Here is a 20,188-nt window from a genome sequence, read left to right as displayed (position 1 = left end):
AGATAACAGCAGGGAGGGCGAAGGTTGCAAACACTCTGACAGAAACACCACAGCTGCATATGCATCATCCACAACTGTGTTAAACACATATCGCTTTCCATGACAAGATAGTAAATCTAACACCAATAGCATCAACAAACAAAGATGAACAATGTTGTATATTATGATTATTAAAATGGATTTGTGCCAGTCACCCTAATACATTATTTTATTTCTATGACTACAGGAGCTCTCAATATAGCTTAAAAAAAGCATACCACCTAATGCATGCCAAACAGTCTAAATGTCCATAAACATAATTGCACAGCACAAGAGGGCTGAGGTTACTTGCACACTAGAGATGCGCGGATGGGCTATTATTTCATCCGCAACCGCATGACAAAATTCATCATCCGTCCGCCATCCATCCGCAGTAACATTTTTGACCAATTTTTAAAACCGCACCCGCCCGCCATCTGCTGATTGGGCTCTTTATTTGAATGGCTTATTTCTTTTTAATATTAAATGAATGTTTCTTTATTGGTCATTATATAATAGAGAATGACTTTAATGTAGACATGCAGTTAATCCAAACGTGCAAGTCATTAATTGACGACGCTTTGAAGTGACGCTAAAGATACGAGGACGTGTCTTTTCACTTGATTCGATTCCTCGGTCCTTGAGTCTTTTCCCTGCATCCTTCCCTCGTATCCCGGTGGGGTGGAAACACGAGGAAAGAATGCAAGGAAAGGAAACGAGGATGCACAAATAAGAAATGAGAAGCACCCGAGCTCTCAGAATATCAGCAGTGAACTCCGTCTCCAATCGGCGCACAGGGACAAAAGTAAATAAATAGCCTAAATTAAACGCACTGTACTATACAACTTTTTTTATTGTAGCCTAATAGAAAACGCATTGACACATCATTTCAACATGCTGCTATTTAGCCTACTACTAAATGCCTATTTTACTTTATTTTTTAGTAAATAGATAGAATAATAAGTCATTTACATTATAGCTTAATAATGTTTACATTTGTAGTTGTCCATAGCAACCCCAAAAACGTACCTGCTTGCCTTGCACATCTAAAGGGGCACAGTTTTTCGACTATTTTTTTATTTATTATTTTTTGCTGTGGATGTTATTGAGCTTGTAGAAATCGGAAACAACACCAGTTCTGCGACACAGATGAACCTTTATTTATATCTCTATCAGACAATACCTAGCCTATTTTATATGCCAAAAGAAACAACAGGCAGTAAAAAAATATTAACATATATATCTTCATGTAGGCATAGGCTATAGTTGCATGCTTTGGCAAACAGTTGAAAATGTTTTTAATTAAAACGTCATATCGTGCCTAAGCCTTGTAGGCTCAGTCACCCCCACAATTAGAAATTAAATTAGAAAAATAGATCTGCCATCCCTCTTTGAGCGAACATAAAGTCTGACCAGGCTAAAGTGCATGTATGACAAGTGCCCCAATAACCCATGGATTTAGGATCATCCCCATTCCCCTCAAACTTGAAGCATAACGAAATACTACGCCATTAAATTTGCGACAAAGCAATTCTGGCAAAATAACCTTAGCCTCGGAACGTAAAAGCGAGGCCAACATGTCTAGAATAGAATAGGCTAAACCAATATGAACGTAAAATTATCAGCTGACCGAACTCAAAAGTTTATATTGAACATATGTGTAGCCTAAATAACATAGGCTAATTGGTTTAATATGCCTGACCTTAGGTCTAGTTTGATTTTTTCTTGGCACAATGCAGGAATAAAATAGCATCTGTGTCAGAATTCAGACGGGAGCGCCTGCATAGCAACTATAATGCGCCCTGCTGCACTGAAGGAGCGCTCGCTCGCAGCACTTGTTGATGAAATGCATAGAATTCTCATGGAAAGGTGCTACAGTCGTGGGAATGACTGGTCTTATTTCTCCCTAAAGGAGAGTAGATTTTCCTCTGCTGATCCGTCTATACGGAAGTTTGTAGAGGAATACTTCTGTACTTCATCCAGAATTAGTGTATCGGATTCCTCCTCCCATTCTGTGAAGTCAGTCCTAGGCTTTTTCGTTGGTGCACCAGCTATGCCTATAAAAACAGTACAACCGCCCGCCACCCACCCGAATTTAATTAAAATATTATTTTTTCGTAACGTCATCCGCCCGATCCGCGGTTTATCCGCGGAGTCCGCGGCTATAACCGCCAACCGCGCATCTCTATTGCACACTGTCATTAGTCTGTATTTCAGTTTAACAGCCACCTAAACATAACAATTAACACAATTAAAACCAGCAATCATCTATAAGCACAACAAAAGTAAAGAAAGAGGCTAAGAAAACGGTATTGTCATGGCATCACGTAGTGATTTTCTTAGTTTTATAGAAACTGCTATTATGCAACCTTGTGACCATCTATCCTATGCAGAAAATATATACTGACAAAAATACATTTAGTATATTGAGTAAATTGTTAAAAAAATACAAAAAATCAGGTATTTTTGAAATAAATGATAGGACCTGGATCTCTGCTCTTACAACTTTTGATATAAAGAATTGAACACAGCATTATTGACACTTTTAGTAGTTTAAGAAATAATATGTGACCCTGGACCCAAAAATTTGTCGTTAGTTTTACGCAAGAATTTCTACCTCACTCGAAGTGAAGTTTATTTATAAATTAATTTCAAGAGGATCTCATGATTATGATTGAACATGGCTGGTTCTGCATTAACTATGTATGATCCACCAATCAGATGATTTCTAACCCAGTATAAAGAGCCAGGGTTTCTCACTATAGTCATCTTCGATTTGAAGAATCCCCCCTTCCACCCCTACTCCACCTTTCTCTTTATAGGGCGGCATGGTGGCCCAGTGATTAACACTGTTGCCTCACAGCAAGAACATCACTGGTTATAATTCTTAAACGGGCCGACTGTCATTTTTGTTCGAAGTTAGCATGTTCTTCCCTCGTTCGCGTGGGTTTCCTCTAAGTTCTCTGGTTTTCTCCCACATTCTAAGAACATGCACAAGTTAATTGATCAATCTAAATTTAGCACTACAGTCAAACTCTCATCCAGCTGCATATCTCTTCATAACAATCATTTTCTGTCATCAGCTCTAATAAAAAAAAGGGGAGTTCTCGAGACCTACCTGAGCTCAAAGCTTCCTTCTCGCCCTGCAAATGGGACAATGATATATACTTCGTCAGAATGGGACAATTTTACAAAGATTTTTTATTTAAACAAAAAAATCTAACCTTTAAAGTTTTAATATATAAAATAAATAATACATCATGATGCATGATCTTAACCTTGTTTTCTAATGTTTTTGGCATAAAAGAAAAATCTATAAATGAGCAGTATCACACAAGCAGCAGTGCAATATGGTAGTATATTGGCACTGGTGGGAGGCGTGAGTTATATGGTATATATTTCCCACCAGTGCTGATATACAGTCATACCGCACTGCTACGAGTGTGATATTGCATTTATACAACAGTTCAATGGCACAATCGTGTCTGTAAAATAAGAAAATCAAACACGGAGAGTCTAAAAACCCCTTTTTATTAGGAACTACTTTCTTCCGCCATTCATTCACATCTGCAGCTTAAGTCAAAACAGCAGAAGCCGTTACTAATTCACCAACATATCTTTAGAGCTAGTGTTTGAATGACTATATGTCTAAAGTGATGACAAAACTGGAAGAGGGTCTTCGGGGGTGAGACTGTACCAAAGAGGGGGGTGGGTGAAATTACGGGAGTTCTTAGGAAGAAATAAACACAGGATGGTTGCGGAAGATTGGTCTGAAATACGGGATACTCCAATGAAAAACAGAAGTGTTGGTACGTGTGCTTACCAGTTTAATATTGATTTAATCTGCTGTAGTTAGAAATCAGACTGTTATATCTTCTAAGAGCAGGAATATTTGTCAAACTGTCTCTGCTTGCTGCTGGCTGTATGTGGGGGGAGTAATACACAAAGGGTAAAGAAGCTGTTCGGGTGTTGATATTACTTAAATGTATCACGGCTAACAGCCAATCAGAATCGAGAACCAGACAAAACTGTTGTGTAAATTCATATATTAATCCTCAATGCATTTTCGGCCATTGCAAAAATATGCTAATGCAACATTAATCTGGGGTCACATATACAGTTGAAGTCAGAATAGATTTTTTTTCTTTTTTTTTTTTTTAATTTTCCAAATGACGTTTAACAGAGCAAGGAAATTTTCACAATGTCTCTGATAATATTTTTTCTTCAAGAGAAAATCGTATTTGTTTTATTGCAGCTAGAATGAAAGCAGTTTTTAATCTTTTAAACAGCATTTCAAGGACAAAATTATCAGCCCCTTTAAGCTATATTTTTTCCCCTGATAGGCTACATAAAAAAACATCATTATGAAGTCACTTGCCCAATTAACCTAACCTGCCTAATTAACCTTTAAATGTCACTTGAAGCACTTTTAAGAAGTGTGTAGTAAAATATTATGTACTGTCATCATGGCAAAGAGAAAATAATGAAAATTCTGACTTCATCTGTATTTTAACATAAATACATTAAATAACAGGTAAAAATTACTGAAAACCAATTACCCTGTTTTTGTAACATAATTTACACGAACAACACATACCATATATATTTCCATAAACTACTAAACATGTAGAGAAAAAGTAACTTTGTTAAACTTTGTTAAAAGCCGGAGCAGATATCAAGGTTTCATAATTCAAAACACTCATACAAGCTACAGGCAAAAGTTAATTAAAAGATAATTTTACGCTGCTAGCTAATGTGCCCATCACTGTTCTGTTTTTTTTTTTTTTTTTATTACAGATACTACACTTGTAAGCCGCAGTGTCATCAGTAAGCCACATCATAAGCTACAGTGTCATCTATTAACATAGCGCTACAGTATGACAACACAATTTTGACAATTAAATTATTTTTGTTTTGCAGAAAACAAATGCATTTCTTCTTGAAAAATCATCACTTGCCATCTTTAATTGTGTGTGTGTGCATGTGTATGTGCGTAATGTCATTGTGAAACTTACAGCTTAAAGAGCATAAACAAATATGTTATTTAAGCAGTGTGCTTTCCATAAACAAAAATAAAGAACTAAAATCCTGTAATCAAAGACTCTTTAAGGTAAGTCTTTTTACTCGGCGGCCATCTTTGAAATGCCTCTTAGGTGGTATGGTCAGGCATTCTGTCTGAATGGGGAAACATCAAATTCTCCAAAACTGTTTGCCAAGCTTAAGATTACATTACAAATGTGGAATCACCAATAAAATTAAACAACAACTGTCTCTTAAGTTTCATTTCTAAACGTTCGAATCAAATAAAATCAGCATATTTTTCAGGTTGCCCGAGCTAGTGCGCATGTACACATGAAAGGAAAGCAGTCATGACACCAACCTCATTAATGGCCTTCAACACATTACTGCTCCTCTGAAGTAATTCACAACATGGTCTTGATAGCAAATCTCCTCTAGAAATGACTGCCCCCCTTCATTACAAGTTTGAGGGCATTTGAGTTGCTGCTGTCATGTGATGTGCGTTTGACAGGACGAACTGTATCTTGCGATCGTTTCATACAGATTTCAAATAGAAAAAAAAAAAAATTGTCTTCAAGTGTAGGGGGTAATTTAAAAGCAAATATTTCAAGCTGTATCTGGGTATATTTCTTTTTTTCCTGTGAAGTAATTATTTGCAGAGATTCAAGTGTGTTTGTTGACCACATAAAATTTCATAATAAGACAGATCTGATCTGAGCTTCTCCCCTGGAATTGTCAGTTTATATTGATCGATGATTAGCCCCTGTACTAGTAGGAGCTTCATTCGCCATATTGACCGTTGCACTTTTCCCCATTCAAAACTATACAAGTGACATGTCTTGTGCATTCTAGTCTTTGATGTAATGTCTTACTTTTGTGTCTGTAATAGCTTCTGGGCTATATATTTGTCAATTAAAGTTTAACTAAACTAAAGTTTATTCATTTTTAATATTTGCATCACCAAACAAAACTAGTAAATTAGGAATGCTTCTATCAAAATGTTTGCAGCCGACACTGAGCACCAATTCCTTGTCATGGTGATCAGCCGATACAGAGTACCAATTCTGATGCTTCAAGCTTTATATAACTTTGTCATTGCATAAGCACATTTTCCTTCTAAGTATGAGGTCTTACCTTACCTAATAGAATAAATTAAAGATGTTGTATACATGTAACGATCAGAAGCAGCTTTACAAAAAAATAATAGATAAAACTGTCTTTTTTTTTTTCTGGGAAATAAAATAAAATTCTAAATGAGCTGTTGACATGGAAATGAACTGGATTTTGATAAAAACCCAAACAATGCAAACATAAAAATGGAATAAAACTGATTAAATAAAATATATATATATGTGTAATAACAATGAAATGACACAAGCATTATGTATTGAACTACTGAAACATATTTAAAACGTTGATTATTTAAACGTTTTTGGTAATGGCAGTTTAAAAATGCCTCTCATGTGAAGAATAAAGTCACATGCATTGCTCAGATTGTGAGATTTTTATTTTTTTACAGACTTTAACAGAGTGTAAAAATCTTGATGTTTCTATGGGTTTCATCTACAAAATCTGTTCTTTATTTTGTAATCTCTATTGGATTCAAGTCAGGTGATTGGCTGAGCCATTCTACAGTTGGATTTTCTTTCTCTGAAAGCATTTTAAAGTGTTTTCTTGGCTGTGTTTTGGATTATTGTCTTGCTGAAATGTCCACTCTGATTTCATCTTCATCATGCTGCTAATGTAGATGTTTACTGAAGCAGCTATTATTCATTTACAATGACGTGCAGAGGGTTGCTGAATAACTACTAAGAGATTTTAACTGCTGTCACTGGGCTTTCACTGTCTTTCTACACCTCCCTTTTTTCCTGTGTCAAATTGATAACTAATTAATAAATTATTTTATTAGCATATATGTATTTCTTTGATTGTTTTATTTCTTTTTTTTATTTTTTTGATTGTTGATTTTAAGTCAACAGCACCTTTAGAAATGTGTTTTCTTAGAAAAATTGTGACTTAGAAATGTTGAATACTTATTTCCCCCAGTGTATCTTTGTATATCACAGCAACAGTAATCAACAATACCGCAAAAGTCTTATATTTCTTGTGCAATTTCTTGTTCTTCTTTGCTATGCAGTAAAATAGACATGGAGAAAAAAAAAAGATTGTACTTCTGTTTCATGGCAATTTTAAACTGACAATTATTAAAGATGGAAATCATATTTGTTTTCATATTAGTTTCGACAAAACTAGAATGCTAGGCTTGATTTGTGCTCACTGTGGTGAGACTGATTCAGTGAGACAGATTGCAAACAAATGGCAGTCAAACAGCCAGCAAGGTCACGGCTGGAGATATTAAAGCCTCATAGCATCAGACAAACTACAACAAAGTGGAGAGCTACATAACAATAGAATAGCTAAAAATGAACAGTCAATAGCCTTTAAAATGAATAATAATTGTACAGTATTTAACTTATAGTCTCTCTCACACACAAACACAAACTAGACGATGATCACTCAAGATTGAGCACCCTTAGGGGTTTACAAAGTATATGTGCACATGAAACAGAATAGGAAACTAGGAACAATGAGGATCATGAACACATGGATGTGGATTAAAAGGCACTATTAACCTTGGTGATCCTGTTTTGACAAGGTCTGAGTGAGTCAGCAGTTCTGTGCTGTTGTGTGGGATGCATCAGTATGCTTTAGCATTTATTAACCCAGCACTTATGAAAAGATATTGCTGTGGTGACAAAAAAAAAAGAAAAAAAAATTATATATATATATATATATATATATATATATATATATATATATATATATATATATATATATATATATATATATATATATATATATATATATATATATATATATATATATATATATATATATATATACTGTATATATAATAAAAAATAAAAGAAAGAGGTAAGTGGTACTAAAATGTATGTTGGAAAAAAAATGTTAATGTTGGCTCATCCATATACTATTTTCAGACATTCAGAAATCAAATTGCTGATGAGCTGAGCTAAAAAGGTTAATGCTTTACATTAAGGTTGTATTGGTTGATGTCAGTGAATGCATTAGTTAACATAAACCTATGGTGAACATTATGAGTTGCTACAGCAATACATACTGTAATATTTGTTAATGTTAACTTTATATTTAAATACTTACACTAACAGTTTAGTTAGATGATGTGTCCGTACACATGCACTAATTTATAATGATAGTAAATGGATTAGCATAACAATGAAGAATACATTTATTCAACAATACTTTGTTTTTTTAACAATACTTAAAAATCTTTGTTAATGTAAACTTACAAATATAGTAATGTGTTGGTTAATGCATTAGTTAGCATGTGCAGATAATGAATGACTCACTCATAATTACAAACATTACAAATGGTTCGTAATTACCAACTCTTCAACTTTCATGTTATTTATGTTTGTGGAGTCTTCACTAATACCATTGAGCACTAACAAAGGATTTGTTGAAGGAATTAAAAACATGATTTGTCACTAACACACTATCTATTTATCTGTATGCCCTGTATATGTTTTTGAATGACAATAAAGCTGACTTTGACTTCAGTTTAGCTTATTTTTATCTAGTGGTTGTAACTTTTTGTAGTTCTCTTAACTGTTTTTTGTTGTCAGAATAACTTACATTTTCTAGCTACAGCAACTTTACTTTTCTAGTTACCGCAACTTAAATATTTTAGTTGCTGTAATCAAATTTCTAGTAGTTGTGCCAATTTCTAATGACTAGAGAAACCATTTTTTTTTCTAGTTCACCCAACTTATTATTTATAGTCTGCAAGCTAATATGTCTAGTGTATATGACTTATTTTTTCAATTTACCCCAACTTGATATTTTTGGTTGCTCTAACTTAAAATGTCTAGTTAACCCAATATTTTTCTATTTCACCCAGAATAATGTTTTTAGTTTGCACAACTTAATATTTCCAATTCTTATAATTTAATTTTTCTAGTTACTACAACTAGATTTTTTTATTGGTCTTGTAATTTTATATTCAATGTACGCTTAATTTCATAAACATGTAATTCAAATTCTGGCATGCTCACATTAACAGATCCCATAGCTGATTTATTTCCTTACTGCAAAATAACTGTTGCTCGTTTGCTTTTTACTCTAGAGCAAAATGTAATGCACAAGATTCAACTGTGAAGATTGACATTTCTCCAGGTGAACACTTTCCAAAGTGATTTCATCCAATCGTTGTGAATAATGCTGCTGTTCAAAATGTGTTTCAAGCTTTTAGCACTGAACTCTTGTGATCAGATTACTTCAAATGGATGTTAACGACAGGTGTAAATAAAGCCTAACATATTTAGGATGAAAATAAATAGGTTGAGAAATAAAGTCTCAAAAGAAATTCAGAGGTGAAGTTAAAGTTCACTCACTCTTTGTTCTTGTGTAGCCACAAATGTCTGAAAGCCTGGGGCGACTCCAAAACCCAGCTCATGGACGAAAGGAGGCTCCGCTTGGCTGTGAATCTGGACTCTCACTCCTGCCTCAAACGCTGTCTCTTCTAACACAGAGAAAAAGAAGTTAAAACATTAGTTGTGCTTCAACAGAATATAATAAAGTAGTTCAGCAGAAATGAAGAAATTTCAATGTTAAAAAAGGCAAGGCAAGTTTATTTATATAGCACAATTCATACACAATGGCAATTCAAAGTGCTTTACATAAACAAGAATAAAAGAAACAAGTAAAATAAAAATAAAAACAAATAATAAAAATGCGTAAAAACAAAACAAAACATATAAACAGGTAAAATGTGATATAAAAGAATGAAGAAGAAGAGAAAAACATGATAGTGCAATCTGTCGGACGCAGCACAGTGCTCATTCAGTAAAGACACAGCTAAACACAGTATAGGCACAGCTAAAAAAAAGCAGTTAATCCACTTTACTTTTTGTATGCATTACAGTAAGTTGTTGCAAATGCTGATAAACAGAAAAATGAAAAACTTAATGCATAATGCAAAACTTAATGCAAAACTTAATGCATACTTCATGTAAGAGTTTTACATACAATGTAAGAGAAAAAGTTTTTATTAAAATTAAGTGTGCAATTCTCAAAATAATTTAACTTTGTTAAAGAGATGGTTCACTCAAAAATAAAATGTACTGGCCCTCAAATGGTGTTAAACCTTTATGAGTTTCTTTTTTCTGATGAAACTAAAAGAAGATATTTTGAACAAAAAAAAGAAAAAGAGAAAAAAGAAAACCTTAAACCTTTGACTTCCATAGTACAAATAAAGCAAATGCTATGGAATGCAATGTTAACAAGTTTTTAGCATTTTCTATATTCAAGAGAAAAAAGAAACTATAACAGGTTTGTGATAGCTAAATGATAAGTAAATTATAACATAATTTTTAGTTATAGGTTAACTATCCCTTTTAGCATGATGTCACGTGTCACCAAATGGTATAAACAATCTAAATGCAAACATCAGATGGTACTAATATACACTCTCATTGTGCTGTAATAATACAGGAAAATCATGACCCTCAACTAATCCATACTGCCCATAATAGCAATGTGCACACTGAAATGCCAAACGTCCAGACAATGATTCACCTTTTATAAATTGTTAAAAGATTGGTGTCTGGGACACTGTGAGCTCAGGGACCTATATATTATCAGATCTCATATAGCCTAAAAAAATTGCATTAAAAATATTCATAAAAGCGATTCCAAGAGAGTTTACTCAAAATCAACACTAGCAATAAAACAAGTAGAGCAGTGGCAATAAGTTGTTTGAGAGTTCTTTATCGATTCTGAAATTTTCAAAATGCATCACTATTCTCTCATGAATCGATTCTCTTTGGTGTATTCTCACCACCAAAGAGAAAAACTGTGGAAAATCTTGTCAGTTTCAGTAATTAAATATATTGAATTTTAAAAATTACTTTGCAAAACACTCAGCAACATTCCAAATAGCAAAAGAAATACATAATTTAGATGCCAATAAAGACTTCACTCATAGATTTTAGCCACACTGACTTAATAATTAAAACATCAGCATTAGACAAGCACATGCAGGTGTGTACAAGATTAAACTTTTAGAGAAATATTGTGGAGCCAGACCATTCAAGGCTTTATAAGTTGGAAAGATAATTTAAAAATTAATTCAAAAACTAACAAGAAGCCAGTGCATTTTTCCCCAAAATAGATGTTATGAGCTCTCTTGCATTGTACTAGTAAGAATTCTAATGACTGCTTTTGCACTAAATGTAAGCTTTTTAAGCTCCGGCCAGCAAAGCAGTGCAATAGTCAATTTGAGAGAAAAAGGTGTTGGTTTAACATTTCAGCCACAGCAAAAGCCAGCATGGGATGAGGTTTGGCAATTTATCTAAGATAAACATGTCTTGATTGTGTTGTGAACATAAGGCCCCAAAAAATTATCCCCCCAAATATATCAGCTTAATTTGAGGTTAGGTTAAGGTTTTGGATTCTGCTTTGATGCGTTAAATCTGAGACAATCTGTAACTGTTTAGACAAAGAATTCATCAAACATTCAATTTTCAATCTCAATAAGACATTGCGAGTCATATTGCCAGTCATATATATATATATATATATATATATTCATCAGAGTGAAGCCCACTGACCTCAGACCTGCATCATCACTTATCTCAACAAACTGTTCACCTGCAGGAAGATAAGACTTCAACCATTTTAATGCAGAACTGTTACACTCTATTCAGTTGATATAAATAATGTGGTCTTCAGTGTTTTGCTAATATTGAGAAATGTCAGTATAGATAGCCAGAATCAAAAGTCTTCAACAGGTCATTAGAAGGCCCACACGGAATCAGCATGCACACAAATCTGCAGATTTCCAAAGATTTGTTGTTCATTATTGAGTCTATGTATTTCAGTAAATGTGTGTAAATTTATATTCATCCAGTTTTTTAATTAATTTCACTAATATTCTTGTGATATAATAATAGTAATTTTAAAATGTTCATATGATTCATTTACAATACAGTTTGTAAAGTAATATTTTCTGTCTTTTAGTAGATATATTATTTGGAAGACTTGCTTTGTTTACCAATTAAGTTGCTCTAACTGGACTTGCATTGTAAACAATAAATAAAAGTTAAAAAGGTATTGTTCTTTTATTTTCATAGTTATTACACTCCTAAAATTATTCCACATAAATCTGCAATTTTTTTACAAAATTCCCTGCAGAAATAGCTAAAAATGTCAGCAGATTCTGTCTGGCCCAACTAATTAGTGACCATAACTAGAGCTGTTTCAGTGCTGTGAAGTTTATGAAATCCAGATTTCTTTTTGGTTTTGCTGTAATTATTTTATTGTTTTGTAATTTATTGTATAAAAGCTGAATATAATTATTAATTCATATCATTCAAAACATCTTATACATAAAGCCAAAATAGTCTCTGTTTGTGAAAGAAAACTATTTGCGATCTGAAGTGCTAGAGTCATGATATACTTCTGCACTTGCTCACTCCATGTTGGCTATTCTCTTTATATAATATGACAAAGTAGCAGCTTTAGCACCATTAATCTCAATACAACACCATACACTGCAGTCCCATAAAATCTCTAAAACATCACATAAAGGTGAAAACACTAGGAAATAAGACCTATTCCACAGTCTTCCTGTTTTTCTTGCTTTCAAATGTATTGCCGTGACTTGCAGGACACTCACACATTTAATATCTGTCATTTTGCTTGATTAGCTGTGCCTCTCTGCCCTGTGATATCGGTTGCGAGAGATGTGTTCATTTGTTCCCCCTGCCTCATCTGTTCTCAAACGCCTGGCTAGGAGAGAGCCACAGTTCAGTCACCAGGACCCCCGCAGGCTCGCAGGCATCTTAACAACCATCTATAACAGGAGAGCACACCACAAAGACCCCCCACCCTCCACACACACTCCAGAGGCCAAAGCACTGATGGAAACACACCACGACAGCAGCCGTGCACACACTGAGACCAGTCAATACTTGCAGCAGTGTGTGTGTGGGTGTTCTTGTGCCCCTTATCAAATTCACCAAAGTGTAGCTTGTCAAATATGATGGGTATTAGTTTCTAGACAGTTAAAAGCTTAAGACATTTCAGGCACACAACTGGACTCAAGGATGGAAATTCTGTAAAGTAGTTTCTGCAAAGAAGGGGAAAAAAAGAAACACATTCTGGTCTCAGTTGTCATCTTCCAATCATTTTCTGTCATTCACCAGCATGTAAGAGTATTCACTTCCTGTGGTTATCTTAAGCTGTTCATATTGATGGGAAAGCATAAAATAACTGCCAGCTGGACGCACATTATAGCACTTATTATTACAATCCACATGAGTAAATAATTAGACACAAATTATTGATTTTACTCTGAATATTTCATCAGCTCAATAAACTCAAAGCCTCCACAAAACAATTCCCAGCTTTGAGCCAAAACGAATGGAGACGCTCAAACAAAATGAATATTGAAGTACATAGTCTTATCACTTATTACAGAGCGTTTTACGACAAAAATAATTACAAAAACATCAAATATTGATTTAGGAGGAAATTGTTTGGGGAACGTCTTTCCTGTTTGTCATCTTACAATTCATTGCAGTGTTTAAAACCATCATTCAAGCAACAAGATAAAACCTTTTTAACACAAGCTCGTTCTCAATAATGAAGTCCTGCATTGTTGGGAACCTGCATTATTCTTTTATAGGATGATAACGTAATGCTGATTTTGAATGAAATAAGAAAGATATTGACCTGGTTTGGTAAGAGAGGAGATGAGAGAAGGTTCAACCACAGATACCCAGGTAAGTGCAATGGTTTTACCTTCACCATTGTGTATTAATCCGCCCACATACAATGACAAGTCGATGGCACTCTACAGTTTGAAAAAATATTGCTGCTGTTGGGCAACATAATGTATTTTAATATTGTGATCTTCTGAATGCAACAGAGAAATACTGGGAAATCTCTGTAAACTGAGATGAACTTTCATGCTGTTCAGCCTTTTAATCTTAAAATGTGAGAAAAAAATCCCCTGTTTTGTCATCATTTAGCTAGAGAATCATTCAAGTACTAGCTCTTAAGTGACGTTCGTGAATGTGCAACGGTTTGTGCTGTTCTGACGTCAGCTGGAGATGTAAAGCAATTGCAGAAGAAACTAGTAACTCATACAAAATGATTAAACACTCTCTGTGTTTGATTTTCTTTTTTATAAACATTAATTATGCTGTCAAACTGTTATATAAATGCAATATCAAACTCGTAGCAGTGTGATGTGGCTGCATATGCCAACGCATGCCTCCCACCAGTGCCGATACACAGCCACACCGCACTGCTACTCATGTATTATTCCCCATACAGCATAGTTGACAATGAATTTAACTAAAACCATTCATTTAAAAAAGTTTTGACATTTTTAGTTCTATGGGCTATATGCACAGGAATTTAAATTTTAAATAAGCTTAGGTGATTCTAATGAACTTTCATGCCATTGTAAAATAGCCACATTTAAGGTCTGATTTGTTTTTACCACAGCATTTTCAATGCATTTATCTGTTGCTCCCAATGGCACTTGCATTTAAATGGCCTTTCATCTCATTTTACGCTTGAACAACTAAATGAATGCTAAAGTCTATTTAACTTACTATATTTTAATTAAAATATCATAGCTGTAAAATCAACCTTATGTAACTGAAAATATCCAAACCTTTCTCTGGAAGTTTACTGGTAGATGAAAAAGCTGTGTATTTAGATCTTCCAGCTCTTTTTTTTTATATTCCTTGTTTTAAATCAATATTTTATGTGCTGTGATTCTGTTTGTAGTGGGTTGGTTTGGTTGAAGACTTGAATAAAAATTAAATTAATCAAATACTTATGAAACTAGTGCTCCTGATCCTTATTAAATACTTACTATAACTGTTAAAATATGTAGAATAAATGAATGAAAACAATATAAATATGACAAAAACACAAAGTCAGCAATCACTAACACTGGGAATCAAGAACAATTAAAGTATCTAAATGAATAAATACATCTGGGAATGAATGAACAAATAAATGTATATTGCATAATGTTTCTTTCGTGGAAGGAAGGTTATGCTAAAATAGTCTGACAGTATTTCCAGCACTGTTTCATTGTCGTTGCTTTTTTTTGCATCTACTGCGTCATGACATTAGACATTATTTTTAGCTCTTGTGTGTTCCGGTGTCCTTAAATGTGATGAAAGAAATATCCTTCAAGCCCGAAAGGAAAAAGCCTATGAAATACATCAACAACAATAAGTAGTCAACACTTGTGTTGTCCTCACTAGTTGAACGCCACTAAAATAAATGCAAGACTCATCAACTCATTAGTCACTACTTCTTCAGTCATGTCGTTTTTAAGTGTTTATTATTATTATTATTATTTTTTGCAGCTCCAATTTGTCTTACAGTTAATTGTTATTCTATGTTCCATGAATGGATGGATGGACAAATGAACAAACAAATTAATTATTTAATATTTTGTAATTTAACAAAATGAATGTGCAAAAATGTTTCAAAAAAGTTGCTCACATTAATCATAACTATAAATATAAACATAACAATATATTTTGTCCTCACTAGCAAACCATAGAAATCTGTTTATAGGAATTAAAACACTAATTTTTTTTTTCTTTTCTGAAGCATTTAGAGGCCACAAAAAAAAAAAAAAAAATTCTAGCCTGGCTTTTAAATTTTTTATCATTCTCGTCCATGGTATAACCAATTGTTTTCAAGATTGTGATTATTTTTAAATAATCTTTGAAAACAGACTATGGTTCTCCACTATTACAGTAGTATGTTCACATAGACACCAATAATTTGATTTTAATATGATTAAGACAATACTTTGATTAAGAGTCTACCATGTAAACAGCGATTTTTGATTAATTTAATTATGATAAGTTCATAATCCAACTAAACAGAAATCAAATGTGGAGTGTAGGGTGGAGTATGGATTGAAGTGGAGTATGTTGATTTTAGTTGCATTATAGAAGTGCAGTACGGACATCGTCACCTTAGAATTATAAGGTTCTATCTGACATTTTTGTCAAAATGGAGTTATTGACATTCTTATTAAATGACAACTTATTTACATATTGGGATGTCTTTTATGTGATGTTTTAAGACTTAGTTTAAATAGTTTTTATTTTAAAAAAACAAATGTTACACACATACTGTTTGCTATATGGAATGCAAAAACTTTGAAGCTCAACATCTAAATCAAAATTTCAATATCAATATCGAAATCATTCAGAATGCAGATAGAACCTTAAATTTCCAAGGTGACGACATGTAAACACCTTAAACTATTACTGTCGTGTAGGATTTTCATCACATTTTCCGACAGGATAGACTATACACACACGGCTGTTTAACACTATTCTCTGCATCTACTGAGTCAGTGAAACGTTATTTTCCCATACAGTGTGTGGTATCACATTCCATTAAAACAACACTCTTCCAGCAGTTCATACTTACATCCAATATCTCGTTTGTCAAGAGAGACATGCATGAAATGTTCCTGAATAAAAAAGGGGGACTGCCAACTGCCAAACTGCAGTTCAAGTCGACAAATTCAAACACCTAAAACTACATAAAACTTGAAAATGTGGATAGCGCGGTGACACAATGACATTACTCGTATTATGTGCTATAACATGTACAGCATTATGTTAGGGACAATCAAAAAGCAACTCATGCAAACACCTTATTAATATTATTGTCTTATTCAGATTAAGACAAAAAGTTCGATTACTTATGTCCATGTAAACGTAGTCAATGTCGTAACTCTACATTGTGAGACCCATTTACATTTCAGTAGATTCTGATTGGTTGTCAGTGTCTTATAGTTTGGATAAAAATGATTCTGAAAGGGATCGCAACTATATTGTTTTACATCTTTGTTGTTATATATGGTCTGAACTCATGCTGTTGTTTTACATTCAAAATGATTGATAAAACAATGTCATTATTGATATATTGATATATGATGATTTAATTTGAGATTATTTTCAAGGGATTTTAATGGTGGTGTTCTTCATATTGTCTTCAAAACAATATGTTTATCCTAAAATACTCATCAAAGTACTAAAATAATCATTCACATACACTTTTTTAAACTGCTAAAGAGACAAAAATGTACCCAAAATTAAAATGTACTCACAATGTACTCTCCCTCAGGTGGTTCCAAACCTATGTGAATTTCCTCCATCAGTTAAACACAAAAGAAGATATTTTAAAGAAAACTAAAAACCTGTAACATCAACTTCCATATAGGAAATCAAACACTATGGAACTCAATGGTTAAAGGTTTCCAGCTTTCTTCAAAATATCTTCTTTTGTGTTTAACAGAATAAATTAAGATAAACAGGTTTACAAATTAAAGTAAATAGTGAGTAAATGTAAACATATTCTTTGATTTTATTTTGGGTGATCTATCCCTTTAAGAAGAGTCTCAATTAGAACCAGCATTATTAATGTCCAGAACAATTAATTACATCCAATTCAGTGTTATTATTCTGTTTTTACAATTTTTTTATTATTTTGTGTGTGTGTGTGTGTGTGTGTGTGTGTGTGTGTGTGTGTGTGTGTGTGTGTGTGTGTGTGTGTGTGTGTGTGTGTGCAATGCTGTGGTATAACACTATTTATTATAGGCTTTATTTGGTTGGGGAAAAGGCTTCAGTTTTCACCCTTTCTCAGTAGAGTCGTCATCATAATGAGCCATGTGTGTGGGATGTAAGTAAGAACATGTCACGTGTGTGTCTCTGCAGGTTAATGATGAGATGTGAATGTTTGCTGTTAGGGTGGTGAGAGGTTGGTGAATAATTTCTTATTTGTATGTTGGAAGTATTGTGATGCTAATTCATTGTTTGTTCCGGATAACAATCTGTCACTCCAAATTAAAGCCTTGGAGTATACTGCAACAGAATGAAGAGAGAAGCACAAACAGAAAAAAAAGAAGGCTCAGACATTAGCTGCTGTTGTAGATAGACCAGATTCGAGAATGTGGTAGCATAGCAATGCATTTAATGCAGGCGGTGCACACATGAATTATCTGATCAGTATTGTAACTTGAAAATTACATTTTAATTAAATGCATTTAAGATGTGCATATGTTGAAGGTTATCCGTTTCCTCTTATGCATGAGGTGAGTCCCATGCCCTCTATCTCTGAATATTTGTTCACCTCAGCAGTCCTTGGCTTCTACTGCAGCACCTATAAATCTGCCAACTACATGCAAACAATGTGAGCGATCATTTCCTAACAATAGCCAGCACTACATAGACTCTTTCACAATCTTTTCACACTCATGTATGCATGCACCAAAACTTTTTATGATGTCTCATACAGTAGTTCTTGTTTTAATAATTTTTTTATTGCTGACTGATTTATAGTTAATGTATTAAAAACTTTGGTGCCTTAGGAGGTTATATGTTTTTTTATGCTTACAAAAACTGCATTGATTTGATTATAAATACAGTAAAAAAGTGAAATGCTATTATCATTCTTTCCGCTCAATATCTATTCTATCTTTATATCTAGTATTTATTCCTATTATGCCAAAGCTGAAATTTTGGAATCGTTGCTTTCCTTCAGAAAGTGCATAAAAGACTAATACCGTTTCATTTATTATGATCAGTTTTGAAATGATTGTGTTGCGAAATACTTCTGTGGAAATTATTATAGCAACGGTTTAGAAAAACACTTTAGAATAGTGGTCTAGTTCATGTATTTACTAACATTAAGTATGAATAATATTGTAAAGTATTAATTAATCGTTGTAATTAAACATTTAATTCATTTAATGCTTTATTAAAATCTAAAATCATGCTAGTTAACATTAGTAATGAACTATAATAATTTTATTTAACTCAAATACCAATAACTTACCTTAAAAGGAAGTTCCAGGGTGTATTTTAAAGGCTTGGTTATGTTTATAAGATTTATAAGACACACAAAGCATTGTGTGTTCTGTAACTGATCAATTTAAACAAATAAAAATACTTACTGGTTGTGGCTCACAATCCACAGCTTCTTCTATTATGGTTGGAGCTGATTTGAGGAGTTTTAGCCCAGTCCTTTGTCAAATGCTAGATCTATATATATTTTTAAATTCTCTGTAACATAATTAAAATTAAATTGTAAGCACTTCTCTCTGTGTATCATGTACTTTGAAAGCCCAAATGTAGAAGCAAAAGAAGCCCTGTGGACATATCAGCATTTGGATAGTATTTTAGCTTTCCCTGCTATAACATTACAGCGCCTCTGGCCATGCTCCTTCGCTGTGCTGGGTGTATGAGCATGGTGAATGTGCGTAACCTACAGCATTTGTGATCTCTCTAGCCTGGATGTATTTTTTTTTTTTTTTTTAGTCCCTAACTTCATTTGCTGTAGGCTTTGCTAAACTAACTCTGTAAAAGACAATGTCTCACTTTGCATTGAACTTTGAGCGTATTACATTCAGAGATGTTGTTTATGTTCACACAGCTACATTACACATCAACTAAAGTTTAAAATATGATGTCATAGTGGAATACCTTTTTAACAATATTGTAATAAATGTATTACTGTGTTTGTCCATGTTAGTAAATTAACTTATAGACCATTATGCTAAAGTGTTACCCAGTATTAACAACTGGCTTAATACTGGCTTATTAAATATTAATAAGCAAACAATTAGTAGTCAACAGAACTTAAAGTTTAAATGATTAGTTAATACTGAGATGTGTGCCTTAAAATAAAGTGTGTTCATTATGATACATTTTTTTCATGAAAAAGGATCAAGTAAAACAACTAAAAGTAAACTGCACAGTCACTTTTGTTTAATTCGATGTGTCTTTGCTGCATTAAAGTGTTGAATTCCATCCAAAAGAAAGAGAAAGAAAATCTTAAACCTTGAACAGAAGTCTATTTTCTGTAGATCTATTCTGATGAAAGAGTGTACATTTATTTTAGTTTCTTAGAAATGTATATGCTGAGGCCAAATATACAAGTCCTGTTATATAATTTGACAGAGAAGTCCTGGGATTTGTAAATCAGAGGTGAGCAATTACTGAACTGCAGTTCAGGAGTCACAGAAGCCCTCTGTGTTCTGCACTTCACA

General features: G+C 33.4%; 1 protein-coding gene across 7 annotated transcripts in view; it reads right to left on the bottom strand.

Annotated features, from left to right (window-relative positions):
• asic2 (acid sensing ion channel subunit 2) overlaps nucleotides 1–20,188 on the bottom strand; it is a 666,602-nt gene that overhangs the window by 53,185 nt on the left and 593,229 nt on the right. For all 7 annotated transcript variants that reach the window (XR_015479705.1, NM_214788.1, XM_087242453.1 and 4 more), the window contains 1 exon segment: nucleotides 9,474–9,601. Coding sequence is in view for 6 of the 7 variants with exons in the window: in NM_214788.1 (NP_999953.1) it covers nucleotides 9,474–9,601 (128 nt within the window). In the remaining variant the exon portion in view is untranslated.

Source organism: Danio rerio, chromosome 3 (genome assembly GCF_052040795.2).
Source record: "Danio rerio strain M-AB ecotype USA chromosome 3, GRCz13ab, whole genome shotgun sequence".
NCBI classification, from domain to species: Eukaryota; Metazoa; Chordata; class Actinopteri; order Cypriniformes; family Danionidae; genus Danio; species Danio rerio.
Note: the sequence above shows the minus strand (reverse complement) of the source record. Positions and strands in the feature narration are given on the sequence as shown.